The sequence below is a fragment of the Mizuhopecten yessoensis genome, unplaced genomic scaffold (assembly GCF_002113885.1).
Source record: "Mizuhopecten yessoensis strain PY_sf001 unplaced genomic scaffold, ASM211388v2 scaffold10459, whole genome shotgun sequence".
NCBI classification, from domain to species: domain Eukaryota; kingdom Metazoa; phylum Mollusca; class Bivalvia; order Pectinida; family Pectinidae; genus Mizuhopecten; species Mizuhopecten yessoensis.
The window spans coordinates 71,169-90,035 of record NW_018408557.1 but is presented as its reverse complement, the minus strand read 5'-3'; the positions used below and the strand labels follow the sequence as shown (position 1 = coordinate 90,035).

Sequence of the window (18,867 nt, the reverse complement as noted above, 5' to 3'; positions counted from 1 at the left end):
TCTTTGAAACATGTTATTGATACCACCTAGTGCATAAAGAATAGATCTTTCGATCCATGTGCGACATGTGTGTGAAAGTGACGATTTGTTTCTAAAATATCAGTTTGAAGTGCGCTCCGGGCGCGGGTCGCATATTTCCCGCATATTATAGAGGGCCGGAGTTCTGACGTTAATCGACGACAGACCAATATGAAAAAAGTTGATAAAACGTCAGAATAATTCGGACTACCCAGGGGCCTGAGGGGCGGGGCCAAAAAGGGTCAAATTGGGTCATTATGATTAATTTGTCTGCAATCCTGTGAGAGTTATAGGACAATAAATTTCCAAAGAAAGCAGTTTAATACTTATATCTCCTTCGCATCATACTTACCTGCTAGGTTGAATAACTACATATGGCTAACTCCACTTTCGCAATAATTACCCGCCAAGAATAAAAAATTAATGCTCCCCTGGCCATGCCTATGACTGGTCCCTCGCGCATGCGTAACCATCTTTTTTTTGGCGGCCATTTTCAATAGCTGCCTTCCACATTGCATTCGCATATTTCGGCATTTATACAAGTAAGTGTGTTATTTTGTCGGGTTTATTGTAGCGGAAGCCTGTTAAAAGGTTCTGCTGATTGTTTTAAGTCGTTTTGTATGGGTATCGATCTTTATTTACGTACATATTATTATTTTGCCGTTCGTGGGGTTACCGTGACTCGTGTCCACGTGGGACCGGCATGTCTTCGAGATCCAAGAAGTCAGACCCTGTGAAAGGGTCAGATACGACTACTTGCGACTCTAACGACCCTGGTAAAGGGTCAAAGACCTCACGTAGTTTTGAGGACCGGGAGAAGGCGTCTCCCCACACAGAATCGACCAAGGGTCACTCGGCATCTAAGGGGTCAGATTCGCCATCTAAATCGGCAAGGACCACATGGTCTACGACTGCGAGTACTACAAGTACGAAAGGCAAGGGGGTGACTAAGTCTGTTGTACTTAACCTCATTCAAGGGGAGTTAAAGAGCTTCAAGGATGATATCAGGAGCATGCTTAGAGAAGCTATGTCTGCCCCGGCTCCGGCTACCGCCACGAGTACCAGTCAAACCGGCCTCAGTGCCGGTCCGGTCCCAAACAAGGATACACTCGATTTGGAGGATTTTGATGATTCCGTTTCCTATGGGGGTTCCCCTTCTAAGAAACGTTTGTGGATTGAGGAACAGAGGTCATCTGTTGGTATAGGTTCTCAGTACACTAGACCACTCACTCAGACCTCTCATACCATTACTGGTGTGTCAGCCGAGACAGACTCGGTGAGCGGTAGCTCAGATAATGGAAATGAGTTTCCCCAGGATAGAGATACCCCCCCTTCCTGGAATAAGATGATTGCAGACATTCAGAACATACTGCACATTGAGACAAAAGAGGAACAAACAGATGTACAAACTTCCATGCTGGCAGATACATTTGCGGGGTTACCGAATACTCCCAAGGACTCAGGTCCTTCCTTACCGGCTGAGGGCCTTCTGATTAATTCGTGGAGAGAGATTGAGAAATCTTTTCCCAAGTTTGCCTCGTTTAAATCGAGACATAGGTCCCAATATAGGTGGCCTGAATCAGACTTTGACATGTTTGGAAAGGTTCCAGAGGTACCGCGGCAGTGTCTACATACATTCAGTCTGTTACCCAGAAGGGTAAGATGTCTGGCAAGAGTGATCTACACCCAAAGGATGCTCACAAAGATGATACCTTTGTGTCCAAAGACCAGTCACTAAGAAATCAGCAGAGAGCTATTTCCCATGCATCCTACATATTAACAGCGCTTTCTAAAGGGCTGAAAGGTGAGACTGGTACGTCTGACGAAACCATATCCCAACTCCTGGGTAGTCTAGCTGCTACGCTATCAGACGTCGGTGATTTGTCAGTCAGGGCTTCCTCTAGGTGTGTCCTAGCTAGAAGGAATTTATACCTAGACGCTATACAGATATTTGACAGAAACACCCGCAGTGAACTGTCGAAGGTCCCTCCAGCTGGAGGATTACTATTTAATGACAAGGTGCAGCAAATCACACACCAGTCATCAGAGTTAATCAGAGACGTCCGAGAGACGGCACGAACATTAAGTAATGCCCAACGGTCAGGTCCAGGCAAGAGACCGGCTATGGCTACGGCTACTAGCAAGCCAGAGGACTCCAGGTCAGGTTCTGATAAGAAATTCAGACGCCTAGACAGCGGTAGAGGTCGTGGGTTTGTTTCCCCACTAGCTAATCAGTACAGTCAGAAATCTTCAACATACAATAAGGACAAACGAGGAGCCTCTAGTTTTCCCCTCAATAAGGCCTCAAACTCCTATAGAGGGAGAGGACGGGGTCAGCAACAGAACCCCTAGGAATCACACCCTCAGTCCTCCCATGATAGTCCCATTACAGGAGATACCAGTAGGAGGGAGACTTCTCCATTTTGTGAGAGCTTGGGAGGAGATAACCAGACAGATTCGTGTTGGGAGTAGTATCAAAGGGATACAAAATAGAGTTCAGTCAAACACCGCCCTTGTCAGAGGCTATGAAGTTCACCAGTGTTCCATCAAACAAACAGAAAGCTCAGGTACTCGTAACAGAGATCGAGGCCCTTCTTGTAAAAGGGGCAATAGTAGTGGGAGGTTTAGACCCATCCTAAATTTAAAACCGCTAAATCAGTTTGTGAGATACCAACATTTCAAGATGGAAAATCTAAGATCTATTATCCTAGCCTTAAACAAGGGCGATTGGGCAGCGTCGATAGACTTAACAGACGCATACTTACATATCCCTATTCATGTAGAAAGTCAAAGATATCTAAGATTTGCATTCCAGGGAAGAGCTTACCAGTTCGTAGCTCTCCCATTCGGAATCTCTTCAGGACCAAGAGTATTTGTCAAGATAATCTCAGTAGTACTAGGTCATCTGAGGAGTCAGAGGTTCCATCCTCATGCATACCTGGACGATTGGCTTCTTCGAGAACAATTCTGAGAAAAGTAATTCTTGGCAGTTCAGAGAACGATACCACTACTTACCAGGTTAGGTTTTCTTCCGAACTGGCTGAAGTCTCAGCTTTACCCTACTCAGGATTTCCAATACATCGGAGCCTGTTTCCGTCTAGACCTAGGGCTGGTCTTTCCTCCAAAGGAGAGAATCTTAACACTAAGAAAACTGTTCTCCATAGTAGAGCAGAGGGAGAGTATTCAAGTACGGTATGTGCTTCAGATCCTGGGTCTGATGAACTCATGCATAGAGGTCATACCATGGGCAAGACTACACCTGAGACCCATTCAGCTGTTTCTCCTTTATCATTGGAGACCCAAGACGAAAGACATGCTCTCATCCCAGTCAACAAGTTGTTAACAGATTGCTTCCTTTGGTGGAGAGGGGAGACAACAGTGTTCAGAGGCAGAACACTGACGGACAGATCAGTAGATTTAGTCCTAACTACCGATGCGTCGGGAGAGGGCTGGGGGACCCACATAGAGAATTTGAGGATCTCAGGAAGATATCGAGAGATATCAACTGGAAGAAACTGAAAGCAGTTCAATTAGCAATTATGCAGATTCGTCAACTAGTACAAGGAAGGAAAGTTCTGGTACAGTCGGACAACTCAACAGTAGTAACATACATAAACAAGCAGGGGGGAACTCATTCTCCAGGACTGTATGTTAACCTGGAGACTTCTCCAATTCTGTATAACAGAAAAGATAGAACTTCAGTCAATACACATACCAGGCAGGTTAAACCTGACTGCAGATGCTCTATCCAGGAGGTCTCAGATCATTCCAACAGAATGGACTCTTCAGAAACAGATACTGAACCAGGTATTTTATTTTTGGAGAGAACCTCAGATAGATCTGTTCGCCTCAAAACTAAATCATCAGTTGCCTGTATACATGTCTCCAGTCCCAGACAGCCAGGCTTTGGCTGTAGATGCTCTAGCTCAGAATTGGACAGGAATGTTTGCTTATGCATATCGTCCAATATCCCTAGTAGCACGGGTGATCAGGAAGGTCTGTCAGGAACACATGACCTTGATCTTAATAGCACCATTCTGGGAGAGACAAGCATGGTGTCCAGACCTAATAGATCTGCTGATAGAGCACCCAATCAGAATACCCCTGAGGGAGGACATAATCAAGCAGCCTCACAACGGCTGGTTTCATCCATCCCCGGACATACTGAAGTTGACTGCATGGAAGCTGTCAGGAGACAGTATAGTGAGGAAGGATTTTCAAGAGCTGTTGCAAACAGAGCAGTTGAGGCTAGACGACCTAGCACATATCAGACATACAATGCTAAACTGAACCTATTTTCAAAATGGGCAGCAGAGAGGATGTTTGATCCTTTTTCAGCAACTGTAGCTCAGATTGCTGATTTCATGGAGTACCTGTTTTCAGTTAAGAATCTCCAGGTTTGTACTATACAAGGTTATAGATCAGCTATTTCATTAATCCATCCCGGCTGGAATGGAGTTAAAGTGGGTAACATGTAACCACCCAAGATTAGAAAAGCTGTTGAAGGCCTACTTTAATAGTAGACCTTCTAAGAGAAAGTTGTCTCCTACTTGGAGTCTCACACTTGTGTTAAATATGTTGATGAAGGCTCTGTTTGAGCCTCTCATCCATGTTCCGTTAAAGTTTTTAACATTGAAAACTGTGTTTTTAGTTGCAATTTCTTCAGGTAGAAGAAGAAGCGGGTTACAGGCCCTGTGTTGTAAGGAGGGCCATATCAGATGGGATCAGACAGGTGTAGCCTTGATTCCACATCCTGGTTTTTTGGCAAAGAATGATTCTTTGTCATATGTTTCAACGCATATTTTTCTTCCAAAGATGGCTAGTTTGTCATCAGTTGAGGAGGGCAAGTTAGTTTGCCCATGTAGGGCTTTGAGTCAATACCTTTCAAGAACCAAGAAGTTCAGAAAGAGGGTAGAACAGTTGTTTGTTACTTATAAGGATAACTTGTGTCATGCTGCTTCAAGAGACACAATCTCAAGATGGATTGTTCAGACTATCGAGAGATGTTATAAATAGTCCACAGACACAGATTTTTCTAAGGCAAAGGCTCATGATACAAGGAGTCTATCAACCTCCATGGCCTTATTTAAAGGCATTTCAATGGAGGAGATCATGGAGGCTGCATCCTGGAAGTCAGAGTCAACATTTACCAATCATTATCTAAAAAACATTAGTCAAGAGACCGAGCTGTATTGACATCAGAAAGAAGACAATGATGGGACTTTGGGATCTTGGGGTGAGTATAATTATATTGATTTTTGAAACTCCCACCTCCTATTCAAGCTTTGGATTCTTGAAGTAGCCATATGTAGTTATTCAACCTAGCAGGTAAGTATGATGCGAAAGAGATTACAACCTTTCTGTATAGAGAGGGTTATCTCCGAGCATCATACTGACCTGCTAGGTAACCCGCCCTCCTCCCCACGGTTTCATCTTCTGATAGATAACAAATTATGGCCTTCAAAAGATGGTTACGCATGCGCGAGGGACCAGTCAAAGGCATGGCCAGGGGAGCGTTAATTTTTTATTCTTGGCGGGTAATTATTGCGAAAGTAGAGTTAGCCATATGTAGTTATTCAACCTAGCAGGTAAGTATGGTGCTCGGAGATAACCTTCTCTATACAGAAAGGGTGTGATTTCCGTTATTAGCTCACCTGGTCCGAGGTGAGCTTATGCCATACTGTGGCGTCTGCCGTCTGTACGTCAACAATTTCTTTGAACGACTTCTTCTTCTTAACCACTGATTGGAATTTAACTAAATTTGACTGGAAGCATCCCTAGGTGGTAGGGATTCAAAATTGTACAAATGGTGGGGCTGACCCCCCAGGGGGCTGAGGGGCGGGGCCAAAAGCGGGCAATTTGGCTATATTGCTTTAAGCAACTTCTTCTCTGGAACTAAGAGATGGATATCAACCATATTTGACTGGAAGCATCCCTAGGTGGTGGGGATTCAAAATTGTACAAATGGTGGGGCTGACCTCCCGGGGAGCTGAGGGGCGGGGTCAAAAGCAGGCAATTTGGCTATATTGCTTTAAGCGACTTCTTCTCTGGAACTAAGAAATGGATATCAACCATATTTGACTGGAAGCATCCTTAGGTGGTGGGGATTCAAAATTGTACAAATGGTGGGGCTGAGGGTCGGGGCCAAAAGCGGGTAATTTGGCTATATTGCTACAAACAACTTCTTCTGTAGAACAATGCACTGGATATCAATCATATTTGATCAAAAGAATTCATAGGAGGTGTGGATTCAAAATTGTACAAATGATGGGGCTGACCNGCCAAAAGAGGGCAATTTGGCTATATTGCTTTAAGCAACTTCTTTGGAACTAATTAGAGATAGATATCAACCATATTTAACTGGAAGCATCCTTAGGTGGTGGGGATTCAAAACTGTACAAATGGTGGGGCTGAGGGGCGGGGCCAAAAGGGGGCAATTTGGCTTTATTGCTATAACGACTTCTGTAGAACTGTGCCATGGATATCGATCATATTTGGTCGGAAGCATTCATGGGAGGCAGGGATTCAAAATTGTACAAATTTCAGGGCTGATCCCCCGGGCTTAGGGGTGGGGCCAAAAAAAGTTTATTACTTGGAAACGGTTGAGATCCCCACCATATAACCATATATACAATTGTTGAGTATAAAGAGAAGAATGCAAATTTGCTTCCAGGATGTCCCTAGGGTCTGGCCCCACCCTCGGAGACATAGTCCCTGGGTGGTAACTTTGAAACAGTTGAGATCCCCTCCCCAAAACTATATATACAATTGTTGGGCATGAAGAGACGAATGCAATCATAATATTAGAATTGACCCCAGGGTCTGCCCCACCTTTGCAGACTTAACCCCTGGGTCATAACTTTAAAAAGGTTGAGATCCCCACCCCAAAACTAAATACAAATGCTTGGCAAAAAGAGACGAATGCAGTCATGATATTAGAATTTATCCTGGGGTCTGGCCACAACTCTATGGACCTAGTTTCATAGTCACAGCTTGGAAACAGTTGAGATCCCCAACCCATAATCATACATAAAATTGCTGGGCATGAAAAACCTGTTATAGCATTTCAAAGTCAAATTTCGCGCTGTCTGTCAATGGGACCTGTTCTTGTGACATCATGAGTACACGCAACAGTTTCCAGCAAAAAAAATATAGTTCATGGAAATAAACACAAAATCATCGATTTAATTTCAATTATTCAATCAATGTGTTCCACCGTGAGGATATTCACCTTTTATACAACATAACTACATAATGATACCCTTGATATAGTCAAAACGACGTCATTTAGTCACGACGTCACAAACATGTTCTTCATATCACTACACTAATGGAGTGAGAAGTATGATTTGTTATTTTGTTTGGTAAGGTTATATAATAGCAATGCAGAACAAAAAGAAATATATAAAAGTAACATGTTATCAACTGTTCCACATGCTTTTTGCATGAGCAGGAGTACGTATGCAGTCCCATACATGGTGTCTGCTCCATATCTTCAGTAATAGTAGCTATATATAGTCACATTATTTAATCATTTTAATCCTTATGTCTAATATTTTTGTATTTATCCTCAATCAGAATGGGAAGATATAGAATAAATCCAAAGGTTGATGTACATAAATGGTAACATAAATTTATCTTATTCTTCCAGAAATTTGTTGAACTTGAGGATGAGAGGATAGAAGATCCTATGCAAAGTACTGACATTCCTGTAGATTGGAGTCTGAAGGTCAAAATGAGGGTGATATCTGAGAAATCTTTATTGTGGTGTACACAATTACGGACAGCAGAAGAGGCCAGGGGCATAAGTCAGTTCCTAACAGGACCTCCAGATACACTGGTACAGTCATACCACCCCCTCATAGGAACTGGATACTCAAGTACAGTCATACCACCCCCTCACAGGACCTCCAGATACACTGGTTCAGTCATACCACCCCTTCAGAGACACTAGATACTCAAGTACAGTCATACCACCCCCTCACAGGAACTAGATACTTCAGTACAGTCATACCCCCCCCTCACAGGAACTATATACACTGGTACATTCATACCACCCCTTACAGGAACTATATACACTGGTACGGTCATACCACCCCTTACAGGAACTATATACACTGGTACGGTCATACCACCCCTTACAGGAACTATATACGCTGGTACAGTCATACCACCCCTTACAGGAACTATATACACTGGTACGGTCATACCACCCCTTACAGGAACTATATACACTGGTACAGTCATACCACCCTCTCATAGGAAGTAGATACTCAAGTACCAGTAACTAAATCCACTGGTACAGTCATGCCACCCCCTCACAGGAACTAGATACTCAAGTACAGTCATACCAACCCCTCATAGGAACTAGATACTTCAGTACAGTCATCCCACCCCTCACAAGAACTATATACTCAAGTACAGTCATACCACCCCTCACAGGAACTAGATACTCCAGTAAAGTCATATAACCCCCTCACAGGAACTAGATACTTCAGTACAGTCATACCCCCCCTCACAAGAACTATATACTCAAGTACAGTCATACCCCCCCTCACAGGAACTATATACACTGGTACATTCATACCACCCCTTACAGGAACTATATACACTGGTACAGTCATACTACCCCTTACAGGAACTATATACACTGGTACGGTCATACCACCCCTTACAGGAACTATATACACTGGTACGGTCATACCACCCCTTACAGGAACTATATACGCTGGTACAGTCATACCACCCCTTACAGGAACTATATACGCTGGTACAGTCATACCACCCCTTACAGGAACTATATACGCTGGTACAGTCATACCACCCCTTACAGGAACTATATACACTGGTACAGTCATACTACCCCTTACAGGAACTATATACACTGGTACGGTCATACCACCCCTTACAGGAACTATATACGCTGGTACAGTCATACCACCCCTTACAGGAACTATATACGCTGGTACAGTCATACCACCCCTTACAGGAACTATATACACTGGTACAGTCATACCTCCCCCTCATAGGAACTAGATACTTCAGTAAAGTCATATAACCCCCTCATAGGAACTATATACACTGGTAGTCATACCACCCCCTCATTGGAACTAGCTAATCTGGTACAGTAATACCCCCCCCTCATTGGAACTAGATACACTGGTACATTCATACCACTCCCTCATAGGAACTAGATACTTAAGTACAGTCATACCTCCCCCTCATAGGAACTAGATACTTCAGTAAAGTCATATAACCCCCTCATAGGAACTATATACACTGGTACAGTCATACTACCCCTTACAGGAACTATATACACTGGTACGGTCATACCACCCCTTACAGGAACTATATACGCTGGTACAGTCATACCACCCCTTACAGGAACTATATACGCTGGTACAGTCATACCACCCCTTACAGGAACTATATACGCTGGTACAGTCATACCACCCCTTACAGGAACTATATACACTGGTACAGTCATACCACCCTCTCATAGGAAGTAGATACTCAAGTACAGTCATGACACCCCCTCACAGGAACTAGATACTTCAGTACAGTCATACCACCGTACAGTCATACCACCCCCTCACAGGACCTCCAGATACACTGGTTCAGTCATACCACCCCCTCAGAGACACTAGAATCTTCAATACAGTCATACCACCCCCTCAGAGACACTAGATACTCAAGTACAGTCATACCACCCCCTCACAGGACCTCCAGATACACTGGTTCAGTCATACCACCCCTTCAGAGACACTAGATACTCAAGTACAGTCATACCAACCCCTCACAAGAACTATATACTCAAGAACAGTCATACCATCCCCTCACAGGAGCTAAATACTCAAGAACAGTCATACCACCCCCTCACAGGAACAAGATACTCCAGTAAAGTCATACCACCCCCTCACAGGAACTAGATACACTGGTACAGTCATACCACCCTCTCACAGGAACTAGATACACTGGTACAGTCATACCACCCCCTCATAGGAACTAGATACACTGGTACAGTCATACCAACCCTCATAGGAACTATATACACTGGTACAGTCATACCACCCCCTCATAGGAACTAGATACACTGGTACAGTCATACCACCCCCTCATAGGAACTAGATACACTGGTACAGTCATACCAACCCTCATAGGAACTATATACACTGGTACAGTCATACCACCCCCTCATAGGAACTAGATACACTGGTACAGTCATACCACCCCCTCATAGGAACTAGATACACTGGTACAGTCATACCAACCCTCATAGGAACTATATACACTGGTACAGTCATACCACCCCCTCATAGGAACTAGATACACTGGTACAGTCATACCACCCCCTCATAGGAACTAGATACACTGGTAGTCATACCACCCTCTCACAGGAACGAGATACTCCAGTACAGTCATACCACCCCCTCATAGGAACTAGATACACTGGTAGTCATACCACCTCTCACAGGAACTAGATACTTCATTACAGTCATACCACCCCCTCACAGGAACTATATACACTGGTACAGTCATACCACCCCCTCACAGGAATTAGATACTTCAGTACAGTCATACCACCCCCTCAGAGACACTAGATACTCCAGTAAAGTCATACCACCCCCTCACAGGAACTAGATACACTGGTACAGTCATACCACCCCCTCACAGGAACTAGATACTTCAGTACAGTCATACCACCCCCTCAGAGACACTAGATACTTCAGTAAAGTCATACAACCCCTCACAGGAACTAGATACTCCAGTAAAGTCATACCACCCCCTCACAGGAACTAGATACACTGGTACAGTCATACCACCCCCTCATAGGAACTAGATACACTGGTACAGTCATACCAACCCTCATAGGAACTAGATACACTGGTAGTCATACCACCCCCTCATTGGAACTAGATAATCTGGTACAGTAATACCACCCCCTCATTGGAACTAGATACTCTGGTACAGTAATACCACCCCCTCATTGGAACTAGATACACTGGTACAGTCATACCAACCCCTCATAGGAACTAGATACTTCAGTACAGTCATACCTCCCCTCACAGGAACTATATACACTGGTACAGTCATACCACCCCCTCATTGGAACTAGATACACTGGTACATTCATACCACTCCCTCATAGGAACTAGATACTTAAGTACAGTCATACCACCCCCTCATAGGAACTAGATCCTTCAGTACCGTCATACCACCCCCTCATAGGAAGTAGATACTCAAGTACAGTCATACCACCCCCTCACAGGAACTATATACACTGGTACAGTCATACCACCCTCTCATAGACACTAGATACTTCAGTACAGTCATACCACCCCCTCACAGGAACTATATACACTGGTACAGTCATACCCCCCTCTCACAGGAACTATATACACTGGTACAGTCATACCCCCCTCTCACAGGAACTATATACACTGGTACAGTCCTACCACCCTCTCATAGACACTAGATACTTCAGTACAGTCATACCACCCCCTCACAGGAACTAGATACTCCAGTAAAGTCATATAACCCCCTCACAGGAACTAGATACTTCAGTACAGTCATACCACCCCTTACAGGAACTACATACACTGGTACAGTCATACCCCCCCCTCACAGGAACTAGATACACTGGTAGTCATACCACCCTCTCACACGAACGAGATACTCCAGTACAGTCATACCACCCCTTACAGGAACTACATACACTGGTACAGTCATACCCCCCCCTCACAGGAACTAGATACTCCAGTACAGTCATACCACCCCTCACAGGAACTAGATACTTCAGTCCAGTCATGCCCCCCCCTCACAGGACCTAGATACTCCAGTAAAGTCATAGCACCCCCTCACAGGAACTAGATACCACGGTACAGTCATACCACCCTCTAATAGGAAGTAGATACTCAAGTACAGTCATACAACCCCCTCACAGGAACTAGATACCACGGTACAGTCATACCACCCCCTCGGAGACACTAGAATCTTCAATACAGTCATACCACCCCCTCCTAGGAACTAGATACTCAAGTACAGACATACCACCCCCTCACAGAACCTCCAGATACACTGGTTCAGTCATACCACCCCCTCAAAGGAACTAGATACTTCAGTCCAGTCATGCCCCCCCCTCACAGGACCTAGATACTCCAGTAAAGTCATACCACCCCCTCACAGATACACTGGTACAGTCATACCCCCCCCTCACAGGAACTAGATACTCCAGTACAGTCATACCACCCCCGCATGGGCACTAGATACTTCAGTACAGTCATACCACACCCTCAGAGACACTAGAATCTTCAATACAGTCATACCACCCCCTCCTAGGAACTAGATACTCAAGTACAGTCATACAACCCCCTCACAGGAACTATATACTCTGGTACAGTCATACCACCCACTCATAGGAAGTAGATACTCAAGAACAGTCATACCCCCCCTCACAGGAACAAGATACACCAGTAAAGTCATACCACCCCCTCACTGGAACTAGATACACTGGTACAGTCATACCACCCCCTCAGAGACACTAGCTACTTCAGTACAGTCATACTACCAAATCTGGTACACATTTTCCATAAAGCTGGATTGCATTCATAGCCCTATGAATGTAATTTCTCATCATAATACTTATTGAGAGACTTGTATTGGAAATGTTCAATATAAACAAAATTTAATGATGTTCCAAATTCCCATTAAAGGAGTGGGAGAGGCTATCTTGGTTGTAGCTTTAAGGGACAATGTTTTAGATATAGATAATAAGACTGGCTATATTAAGGGGCAATGTTTTAGATATAGATAATAATACTGACTATATTAAGGGACAATGTTTTAGACATAGATAATAAGACTGGCTATATTAAGGGACAATGTTTTAGATATAGATAATAAGACTGGCTATATTAAGGGGCAATGTTTTAGATATAGATAATAAGACTGACTATATTAAGGGACAATGTTTTAGATATAGATAATAAGACTGGCTATATTAAGGGACAATGTTTTAGATATAGATAATAAGACTGGCTATATTTTGTGTGTTATAAGCATCACTTGATGAATGGGATAACATTTTGATTAAATGAAGGTGGAAGACAGAATTGCAAGACTAAGAGGAACACATTGTTTTAAATCTTTTAAGAACAACAGAAGCTTTGCAGAGTTGGCTGATTATAAGCTCATATTGTGTAAGGCATACCATAGGATTAAGTTTTGTCATTATAAAGGTGTACATTGATGTGGGTTTAGCAGTGTGGTGCATTATGGGAAATAGTGAGAAATACTCTCTGAAATAGGATGATACATTTTAACATTTCCATATATTATTTCAGGAACATTTACATTATGGTTGGCTTGTTTCCAGTTTGTGTAAAGTGTAAACCATATGAATTTTTTAGGCCCTCTTGCTTTAAACACTTAATTTGACAGTGAAATGAGTAAATATTCAGTTTCAACTTGACCCTCCAGATGGCGCTGAAAGAGTCAGAGAGAAAGGCCCACTTCCAGGAGGCAGGCTTGTACTGGATTTATCCTAGCCTTCCTTGGATGAAGCTCTTCCCAAGAATTGCTCCTGATGCTAAATTAAGGTATTTCAATGTTTTTCTGCAATATTGACAGGCTCCAGTTTTACCTATTACCTATTCCTAAAATAACACTGAACACTAGACAAAACCATGACTAAACACTACTAGACCCCCATCACATTACTCTAAACACAAGACCCCCATCACATTACTCTAAAAACTAGACACCCCATCACATTACTCTAAACACTAGACCCCCATCACATTACTCTAAACACTAGACCCCCATCACATTACTCTAAACACTAGACCCCCCATCACATTACTCTAAGTACTAGATCCCCATCACATTACTCTAAACACTAGACCCCCCAATCACATTACTCTAAACACTATACCCCACAATCACATTACTCTAAACACTAGACCCCAATCAGGTTACTCTAAACACTAGACCCCCATCACATTACTCTAAGTACTAGATCCCCATCACATTACTCTAAACACTAGACCATCACCACATTACTCTAAACACTAGACCCCCCAATCACATTACTCTAAACACTAGCCCCCCATCACATTACTCTAAACACTAGGCCCCCCATCACATTACTCTAAACACTAGCCCCCCAATCACATTATTCTAAACACTAAACCCCCATCACATATCTCTAAACACTAGACCAGGCCATCACCACATTACTCTAAACACTAGACCCCCCATCACATTACTCTAAACACTAGACCCCAATCAGGTTACTCTAAACACTAGACCCCCATCACATTACTCTAAACACTAGACCCCCAATCACATTATTCTAAACACTAAACCCCCATCACATATCTCTAAACACTAGACCAGGCCATCACCACATTACTCTAAACACTAGACCCCATCACAATACTCTAAACACTAGACCCCCCATCACATAACTCTAAACACTAGACCCCCATCACATTACTCTAAACACTAGACCCCCCATCACATAACTCTAAACACTAGACCCCCATCACATTACTCTAAACACTAGACCCCCACAAAACATTACTCTAAACACTAGACCCCCCCATCACATTACTCTAAACACTAGACCCCCATCACATTACTCTAAACACTAGACCATCACTACATAACTCTAAACATTAAGCCAGCAGCAATATGTGATATTAATTTTCAAATATTATCCCCTTACAACGAAAGTTTGAGGTGGTATATATAGGATTCTGGCTGTATGTACGTATGTTACACTCTTTTTCATTGCTCTAGCTAGCGACTTCATTTCTCAACAGAATTTCATGAAACTTCATACGAGTGTTTGGTATGACAATACCTGGAACAAGTTCGTGGTTTGGATAACTACGATGAAGGTCAAGGTCACTGTTACTTTTTTGTCTCGCCTGCGACGGATGTTACTTTTCCGGCGGCAGCGGCGGAGGCGGAGGAGTAATCATTAAGTTTTTGCATACCTTTTGAGAAACAGAGCTAACTCTGTTTCTCAAAAGGTATGAGCTAGACAAACCAAACTCGGACCATGCGTCTTATATACTTCATCCTATGCTGAATGTGCCCTATATTTCACGGTCCAGTGACTTCGACAGCATCTTCATCAATGTAAGGTTTTTGCATTTAGCTCTTTTTTTCTCTCAAAAAGTATAAGTGCCAGACGAACCAAACTTGGACCATGCGTCTTATATTCATAGCTCATGGATTATAAACCATGCATGATATGTTGAATGTGGCCTACATTTAGCGGTCCAGTGACTTTCACAGCATCTTCCTAAATGTAAAGCTTTTGCCTTCAGCTGTATGTTATATACTGTATCTCAAACATTTATAGTGTTAGACTAATTAAGCAGAGAGACAGTGGTGACAGTCCAAATTAACCGTTCACCAACAGTTTATAGCTATAGGGAACAATGTCAGCTAGTTGGTTCACTTCTCATTCAGTCAAAGAAGGCTTATAATTATTATTCGGAAATAATCGAAGAATGTGAGCTTGATCCACTGCCTACAGACATATTAAAGCAATGTCTGGAAGCACTGCTTCCCTTGATTACCTCAAACATGAACAAATCATTGGCTGAGTCACCATTATGTTTCAAGAAGGCACATGTAAGACCATTGTTAAAGAAGCCTGGTACGAACTAGGAGGAGCTGAAGAACTACCGCCCAGTTTCAAATCTGCCTTTTCTGTCTGAGATCTTGGAGAAGGTAGTGTCCCAGCGTTTAGAGGGTCATCTCCATGCAAACAGTCTCCATGACAACATGCAATCGACCTACCGCATGGGACACTCTACTGAGACGACCTTCTTACGTGTACATGATGATATATCTTCTGCATTGGATAACAAGTGCAGAGCGGTGCTCGTCATGCTGGACTTCTCAGCTGCATTTGACGTCATCGACCATGGCATACTTTATAAACGTCTGGAATACTCTTATGGAGTGACTGATACCGCACTATGCTGGATACAGTCTTATCTGAGTGAACGACGACAATGTGTTGCCATCGGATCTACCACCTCACATGACAAAGTACTAGATTTCAGGGTTTCTCAAGGGTCAGTGTTAGGACCCCGAAAATATTGCCTGTACTGAAAACCGATTGGAGAGATTTGTCGTCGCCATAGTTTTCTCTATCATTGCTATGCTGATGACACACAAATTTACATGGTCATCAAACCACAAGACAGTGGGGATACAGTCTCAGAAAATCTGGAAGCTTGTCTGACAGATATCAGGACCTGGATGAACGCCAACATGCTAAAGCTTTATCAGGAAAAGAAGGGACTAATCATCTTTTCCCCAAAATGTCAGCAAACAATGGCTTTTAAGCTCAAGGTCGGTGCCAGAACTATTGAGACTGTCCCAGCTATTAAAAACCTAGGGGTATACTTTGATAGTTCACTGAACATGGAGAAACAAGTGAACGCTATTGCCAAATCCTGTTACTACCATACATGCCAGAATTCTTGGAGAACAATCTGTGAGTTTTACAGTCTCTTTAAGGGAATTGAGGTGAAAATAAGAGAGGTTTCATTTGCGGCATTTTTTCACGGCAAAAAGACTATCTTACTCAACTATATCAGTGAAATAAAGTAAAAAATATTTAAGTCATGAACTTTGTTTTGACTTTGGCAGTTTTTTTTGTATATATTGAATATGATTATATACATTTAATAGCACAAAGTTAACAAAACAAAATATCACATAGTTGAGATATACTGAAGAAGCAGATTTTACTTTAAATTTCGAAATTTAGTTGGACAGGCCACTTTTCACAGCAGCCACAGTACTAACTGATGTTCAGTTTAAACTTTGAACTATGTGTTTGGATGGGTTTGTAAAAATAAGGATAATACTTGTCTATGTTCATTTACATTTGAACTTCTTGATAATATTACAGAATGTTGAAACATGCAAGAGGACAGAAATAATCAGCTGTGAAAGTGAAGAAAACTGTGTTCAGTATTTGAACTTTTAAATTACATATTTCAGCATTCAGAACAAAGACTTTTTCCATTTTATTCATGACATGCCCCTTATATATTTACCGGTCGTTCACTTTACTTTCGTAATGAGATTATATTTGTAAAGAAACACTTAGCCGGACATAGTATTAATCAAAGTTTCTAGCAATGAACTTAACCTTACAAACATGACAGGAAACATGTTTTGTGCTAGTTCTACTGACAGTGTGAGGTATCAACTAGACGGGAAATTTTGATGCTGAAGCCCACACCGTTGCGTAGTGGTTGAATGTCAGGCATTATGTAGTATCACGGAAATTTATGGCAACAATATGAAAGGATCACACTAAATCTGTAATAAGAATTTATTTTAATTGTTCAGATGGATTACTTATTGTAAAAGACACCGAAATCAACTCACAATTTCAACCCGGCCATTTCAACCAGCGAAATGTTCCGGAAGTTATCAAAAGAGCTCTTCGATCACATGACCAATCACATGATCGCTACTCGAGAGCTCTCATGATTTATCGCTAAAACATTGTTGAATCTCGTAAGACTTTGAGTAAAGACTTTTGTGGTATATCTGACAAACTAACTAGTCGTCCGCAGAGGGTCCAGAAGACTGCAGCACGGCTGGTTACTCGTACTCGAAAGAGAGAGCACATCACACCTGTGCTAGATACAGGTCGCGTTACAAAATGTTGGTGTTCACATACAAGGCACTGAATGGAATAGCTCCTCAGTACCTACAGGAGCTTGTTACCCTGTATCAGCCGTGATGTAACGATCACTGCGGTCGGAGTCAAAATCATTGTTGTGTGTCCCAAAATCTCAAAACCACCCTTTATTTGTTCAATTATGTGCACATTGCTTGCTTGAATGTATAAAAGTGATTGTAAGCCTTTGTGTTTTTTTTCACAATTATAAAGTTCTATAACTATTATCCATATGTTGTAAAGCGCTTTAGAGAAATTTTACAAATTAAATAGGGCGCTATATAAATGTTGTATATATTATGTTATTATTAATTAAACTTGGGCTGTAAGTTTGGATGATCAGTACCATCCTTAGGGTTACAACATCAATGTTTTAACGGAATAAGACAACAAACATGGCTGCTGGCTTCTCATTGGTTGAAATTCAGATATTGTTCAATTTCCCTCCAATTTATTATTTGGGTGTATTTTGTAACCAAGAACTCAGCCGCAACATCCATTTTCTGATTTGACAAAATGGCCACCTTATATTGGCTTCTGATTGGTTGAAATTCCGTTATTTTCCTATTTCAATCAAATTTGGTAAGTACATGTATTTAAGCACTGCGCACTCAGCCGCAACATCCGTTTTCTGTTTGACAGAAAATAGCCACTGTGTATTGGCTTCTGATTGGTCGAAATTCAGTTATTGTTTGATTTCGCTAAAATTTGGTATGTAAGTGTATTTTTGCACTGTGAACTGAATTGCGTTTTCTGATCTGACAATAGGCTTGTTGTATACTGGCTTCTACATGATTGGTCGAAATTCACATATATTTTGATTTCGCTCAAATTTGGTAGGTACGTGAACTATGGTACTGTGAGATCCATTCTCCTATTTACATTTGCTTTTCCGAATTGCGTGGGGGGGGGGGGTTAGTTTTGGGGGGCATCTGTAATGGCCGGCTCCCATTTCAATTAGCACTTGTTCCTTTTATGCCTCCGATGTATTGCCAAACTTGTTTATAAAATGTAAAATTCTGAATTTCGGCTCAAACTTGCAATGCTTGACACATTGAATTGTATGCTCAAAGTGGGGACAGGCGAGACATATAATTGCGCGTAATTCTTGTTTAGAAAAACAT

At 42.3% G+C, this 18,867-nt stretch overlaps 1 protein-coding gene across 1 annotated transcript in view; it reads left to right on the top strand.

Moving 5' to 3' along the window:
- The window catches only part of LOC110460706 (protein downstream neighbor of son homolog), a 50,347-nt gene that overhangs the window by 15,122 nt on the left and 16,358 nt on the right, over positions 1 to 18,867 (top strand). The window contains exons 3-4 of the mRNA XM_021513764.1: positions 7,670 to 7,858; positions 13,498 to 13,616. Coding sequence (XP_021369439.1) covers positions 7,670 to 7,858; positions 13,498 to 13,616 — 308 coding nt within the window. The remainder of the gene's footprint in view (positions 1 to 7,669; positions 7,859 to 13,497; positions 13,617 to 18,867) is intronic.